At 56.1% G+C, this 6,218-nt stretch overlaps 1 protein-coding gene across 1 annotated transcript; it reads right to left on the bottom strand.

The window, feature by feature from the left end:
- Positions 1-623: 623 nt before the first annotated feature.
- Positions 624-5,920, bottom strand: Tril (TLR4 interactor with leucine rich repeats). The gene has a single exon (XM_032906468.1). It carries the CDS (start codon positions 5,330-5,332, stop codon positions 2,897-2,899), a length of 2,436 nt encoding a protein of 811 aa, XP_032762359.1. The 5' UTR covers positions 5,333-5,920; the 3' UTR covers positions 624-2,896.
- Between the last annotated feature and the right edge of the window lie 298 nt (positions 5,921-6,218).

Raw genomic sequence — 6,218 nt, 5'->3', positions numbered from 1 at the left:
ACTACCAATAACCAAGCCAGTGTCCCTTTAAATGTTACCAGGAACAGCATTTAACATAGTAGCAGGCCAATGGTGTTGGCCTTTGGTGAAAATCAGGTTGCTTTGACCACACCCTACCATCCTGGTTATCACCCGGCATCTTGTGCCTGGCAGAAGCAGTCACCTATTGTGTGAGGTTTACTGTACAGCCCAGACCCGGCTGTGGCTTTGGAACTGAATTCTGAAACTCACGTAAAGCATATTCACATCCGTCGGGAACTGAACCACTTTCCAAGCTCTGTGAAGGGGGTGGGAGCTCCTGTAATCTGAGTTCATGAAATCCAGAGGGCAGAGTTGTTAGGGAACCCGCTGTGAGACCAGGCCACCTTGCTGCTACCTGGTAGCATTTCACCCTGGGCTGCCCATTTGCTTTTAGAGTGGTGTTCACTGTCTCCTTACATATAAACTCACACACACAACCATTTCTTTACGATTAAGCACAAGCTCTCCCCGAAAAGGAAAAGAATCAAAGCCCACAGACATCAAGTTTACGTCTCATTTACATGAGTGAGCACCGCTGTCGTGAGGCTCACCCTGACATCTTTAACGTGCATCAAAATATTTGGACGCTCCGACGAGACATCTCCATTAGTATGTGGGTTTATTGACAATAACTGAACGTAACAACGTATAACATTCATCCATGCCTCACTGAAAGACTTTTCGGTGAGACCATTTTAAGTCCAGCCATTAAACATTCCTGGTGACAGTCTGCAGTTGGGAAAGGCAGATGGTAAACATAATCAGCGGTCTCTCCCAGACCTTCAACGGCTCTCACTTTTACACCGTGTAAATAAAACAGCTAAGGGATGCAACTGTGCTGTGCATGAAAAACTGCAAGATCTACAGGGGGTACCAGATAGCCTCCAGGTTGAAAATAAGAGCGCACAGCCCCACCTCCCACGTACCATACACTCTGGATCGAAAACAGGGCCTGGCAGCTGACACAGAATGACAGTCTATTTCCTGTGGTTTATTAAGTTTCGTCCCTTGCAGATAAGACTGCCAGAAAAGCAGCTGTGGCTTAAGTGGTCTGGACATTTTACTCATCCTGGACATAAACAAAGACCGGCTCATTTAGACCCCCAGGTCCTCAGCAGCTGGGACAAAGCCAGCATGGCTCATGTAGGCCAAGCATAAAGAGTGATCGGGTTGAAGGGCCGTGGACTGTGATGGATTCCCTGAGTCATTGGGACCCTCAGGGGCCTGAGGCCTGAAACAGAAGAGTCACTGTTAACCATAGCACCTTGAACTGGCTGACCTGCGCGGTACCCCACTGCCAATAAATCCTAACCCACGGTGACGGTGCCACATGTACATCCTCTTAGCGAGTGAATGTGGACCACACACGAATTATGAATGTGAACCCAGCCACCACATTTAATCATAAACACGGACTTCATAAATATCAGAGAAGAAAAGTATCCCAAATAGCTAAGAGCACAACTAAACAAATACAGGAGGCTAATCCTAAATTAAAAACAAAACATGAAAAAAGAAAAGAAATACTGCATCCATACTAAAAGATAGGATTTAATAACACAGTAAAACAGTAAAATGGGCTATCGGGAGAATTAATTTGTAAAATACGTAATTATTTCACAGTGACAGTCGAGTGCTCATGATCTTCTGGGTTTAGTAGAAACACATATTCGCTACTGTGGTTTTTTTTTTTCCTTCATTTTTCACATTTGTTCCCCACAATTTCTTCTCCTGTTTTATTCCTCACAAAGAACGACAGTGGTCAGAGATTACAGGACTCACTCAGAGCCTCACAAGCGAGCTCCACCACTGAGCTCGCCGCCCCCTCCCTCCCAAGCCTGACAATTTCTTTATGCTTCTTGCCTACCCGTGCAACTCAGAAATAGGTGCTGTCAAGAAGGGGGTGGGGGGCACTGCTGAAATGTCGTGAGATGTAGGTCACATTCATCCCCATCTAGGCATGCTATCAGAAATGTGGTAAGCGAGCTGGAAGTCCCCGGTGCCCTAGGGAGTCACCGGTTACCGACGCACATACACGTCGCATTCTTTTTTTCTTTTTTAAAATCAAATCTGGCATCCAATATTTCCCTGTGTAGATAAAAATAAAATTAAAACCACAGGTACAGGACTGGTGGAGACCTTTGAAATGCTGCCTTCTCCCAAGGACAATATCAGTTATCCAAAGGTCAGCAAAAGGTCATGTCCCGAACTAGAGAAACAGTAGACGGGGGTCCGGTCCAATCAAAGGAGTCTTTGAGTTTATTGGTCAGTTTGTTAAATTCTCTTCATATTGTTGTCTCAGGTAGCTTTTCCTTATTTAAACCTTAAGGCTTCTTAGGCGCTCTACCAGCCAACAGAAAAGGGCTCCCAGGTGAGATTGGTGCCTGTTTACCCTGCCTATCTTGGCAGAACCCACCAAATCCGTGGGGTCAGTGTCTGGACCCCCTTTGTGATGGTGGTAAGTCCCCTTTTTCTTAACTAGAAACAGAACTCAGTTTGCCTAGAGCAAACGAGTGTGTATACACCAGAGTCTTCTGGTCATGCTGAGAGCATAAAGCAGCCTTTCTAGCCTATGGTCAGCTGAAATGTCACAGGAGCCATGCGCTAAGTGTGTCAAGGCCACTTCTATGCCATTATTCATTTGTCCCCACTCTTGGGTTAGACCACCAAGAACCATCCATCTACACCGTGAGCACTGGGACGTGAAGGACGGCGTCTAGATTCACTTCGAGTACCACTTGGCTTCAGCAAATGCACAAAAGGTCTCCCTTTTGTAAGACCACAAACAGGTCTTACAAAACTAGTTCTTCCTCTGAGAAGACATGGGGGTCACTGAGAGTGGCTCCCCAAGGCCTGTGAGATCCTGAGGCACTGCCTAGTCAGCAAATCTTTGCAAGAGGTGGTCCTCCCGCCTCAAGCTGCCACCTGTCCCACCACCGGAGCTGTCCATGAAGCGGTCGCAGGGGAACTCAATGAGGTCCGCCTCGCTGAGCGCGCACACGGTGGTGCGGGGACGGTGCGACTGGAAGCCCGAGAAGTCCGCGGACACACCAGTGCCCATGGAGCGCAGTGGCCGTCGGGTGGAGTACATGTGGCGAACGTGGACCGGGGCCCCTCCCTTCCGCCTGGCACGCAACTTCCTCCTCAGCCATCGGGATCCCCAGGCCGCCAGTGCCAGGAGCACCAGCAGCGCGTTGACAGCCAGCAAGACCAAGGTCAGTAGCTGGTAGTCGACGCCACCTCTACCTCCTGCCTCTGGCAGGGTTACCAACCCTGCGCAGTGGTCTCGGGGGGCCACGGGGCAAACGCGACCCCCGAGCACGCCCTCCACGCACACTAGGTACGGGGTGTCTCCGCGCAGCTCGTGCAGCGTGGCCGAGTCGCTGCGTTCTGGAAGGTAGACGAAGCGCTGGAACTTGGGCTGCTGGCCAAAGCGGTCGAAAAGCAGGCGGAAGCGTGCGCCGCCCTGCGGCCGGGGACTGCGATGCTCTCGAACGGCCCAGCGCACCGAGGCGCTGTTGGCGCTCACTGCCTCTACCGTCAGGTTGCATAGAATGAATTTATTGAAGTCACAGGGGTCAGACACCAGAGGTGGCAAGCCGACGCCACTATCGTACTGGACGGCACGCCCTTGCTGCTCTGAAGCGAGGCGCTGCTTTGCTGCGCGCTGCCAGCTGTCTCTGGCAGATGGTGTCCCAGAGGCGGGCTCAGACGTCGGGGTGGGCTCGGTCTGGGGGAGATTGGCTCGGGTGGGACGTCCTCGCTCCGGCTTCTCGTGCAGGTCCAAGGACTGTGGGGCAGAGCCCGAAGCAGCAGCGGCAGAGGGGCTCTGATGCTGCAGGCCTGGACCCCGCCGGTTCAACCTTAATGCGCTGCGGTTGCCCACCAGCTCCTTGGCAGCCCCAACCCAGGCCACTCCTGGTAGAAGTCTCCCCCGCTGCTGGGGCTGCGGCTGTGGCTGCAGTGGCAGCTCCTGCGCGAGACCTGCAGGGGGCGTCATCCCCTCCCCTGACGCAGTGGATATCGGCCACTGCCTACTGCCTGCTGTAGGGGAAGGGGAGGGATCCACGCAAGACCCATTCTGCAGCAGTTGGTCATCCAGGTAATCCAGGTACTTGCCCCGCAGGGCCGGGGGATGGCGACACTGCACGAAGACCGTAAGGAGGCGACCCTGAGAATGCCAGTTGCCCATCCAGCGTTTCAGACCCCGCAACCGGCAGTCGCAGGTCCAACCGTTGCCGTCTAGATCTAGCCGGTAGAGAGCCGGACTGGCGGCGAAGATGTCTCCAGAAAGGGCGCTGAGCGCATTGTCGCGCAGGCTGAGCTCACGTAGCCGGCCCTGGTGGCCAAAGGTGGCGGGGTGCAGAGCAGAAAGCTCATTGCCGCTCAGATCTAGTGCTTCCAAGCTGTGCAGAGGCTCCAGCAGGGTCAGGGGGAGCTGGTTCAGCCGGTTGCCTTCCAGGCGCAGCTCACGCAGGGCCTCCAGCCCCCAAAAGGCCTCTGGGGCGAGGTGGGTGAGCTGGTTGCCACTGAGGGAGAGCAGGCCTAGGCGTGGCAGGTGCTGGAAGATGCGGGGGCCTAGGTGCTGCAGGCTGTTGGCAGAGAGGATGAGAGTAGAGAGGGAGCGCAGAGGGACAAAGGTGGCCGCGTGCCGCAGAGAGGGTTGCAGCTCGTTGGCAGAGAGATTGAGGAATCGAAGCTTACCCAGCTGGGTGAAGGCGTTCTTGCCCAAAAAGCGGATCCGGTTAGCCTCCAGATGTAGGTAGAGCAGGTTGCCCAGAGGAGCGAAGACCGCGTCCGGCAGCGCTCCCAGCACGTTCCCGTCCAGCCGTAGCTTGACTAGACTCTCCAGGCCCTCGAAGGAGCCGCGACTCAGGCGTCCAATCTCGTTACCGTTGGCGTAAAGGATGCGCAATTTGCGCAGCGGGGCCAACGTGCCAGGAGCGAGCGCCTGCAAGAGGTTGTTCCCCAGGTACAGCTCCTCTAGTCTGGAGAGCTTCTCGAAGGTCTTGGGGTGGAGAGAGCGGATCTGGTTGTACTGCAGATCCAGCCGTCTGAGCTGCCCCAGGCGATGGAAGTCGAAGGCGGTGATGTTGGTGATGAAGTTGCCGCCTAGGCTGTAGGTGAGCACATCCTGGGGACTAGGCAGCGAGCTGGTCTTGGGCACCGCGCGAAGCCCCCTGTTGGTGCACAGGAGATGCTGGGGGTGCTGGCAGTCGCAGCGCTCGGGACACACGGACTCGGCCCGCGGCGGGAAAGCCAGGCAGCCGCACACCACGAGCCAGAAGCGCACGGCGCCCACACCCTCCATCGCCGCCCGCCCAGCGCGCTGCGGCCGGATCGTCCTCTGGGCCGGCCGTCTCTGTGTCTCCTCTGCATTCCCCTCGGCCGGGCCTGCGTCGCTAAAAAGGCCTCTTTCGGACTTCGCTGGTGTTCTGTCCAGCCCTTCCTTCGCCCTTTGTCCCCGGTGGCTTGCCCGGGTCTCTGCAGGCCGGGTTCGCGGATCCAAATCAGAAGGCGCGGGGCGCTCAGGGAGTCCGGTGTGCTACTTGTTGCATTTCTGCAGAAAACTGTTTCTTCGGGTGAGCGTCGGGGGCGGGAGGAGCGAGCAAGAGTTGGTGCTTTTTGTTTGCTCTGGAGTCCGGAGAGCTGGATTCCCTGGCGCGGATTCTCCCCGCCAAGCGGATTCCCCCACTGCAGGCGGGATCCCTTCCAAGAGCTGCTGGGGTGCGGCTTGGCTGCAGAGCTCCGGCCGCTAGGCCCACGACTCCGGCGCCTGCCCGGTCGTGATCCGGGGGGACTCGGAGCGCTGCTGGAGTGGGCAGCCTGGGGGCCGCGCAAGCAGCGTCCGGAAGGGACCCATGTCGGCGTGGAGCGAGCAAACCCGGCGGAAATTCGTTCTTCCCACACTCTGCCCCCCGGGGGATGCAGGCGGAGAAAGAGGAGACGGCGGAGGCAGGACAGACCCCGGCTGGGGGAGGAGGAAACACTAAGTGGCTCCGCGTCTGGTCAGCCCCAGCCCGGACGCCAAGTGAGAAAAGTAGGGATTAAAAACAGCTGTACGGGTCGGCGCGCAGGCTGGGGGCGGGGGTGGATTACCGGGCGAGCAAACGGGGATTGCAGACAGAGACCTTTTTATTTTAGGCCAGTTCGCCGGCAGCTTCGGAGCAGAGGCAGCGCGCCTCATTTTTCCTACT

Source organism: Rattus rattus, chromosome 6 (genome assembly GCF_011064425.1).
Source record: "Rattus rattus isolate New Zealand chromosome 6, Rrattus_CSIRO_v1, whole genome shotgun sequence".
Taxonomy (NCBI): Eukaryota; Metazoa; Chordata; class Mammalia; order Rodentia; family Muridae; genus Rattus; species Rattus rattus.
Note: the sequence above shows the minus strand (reverse complement) of the source record. Positions and strands in the feature narration are given on the sequence as shown.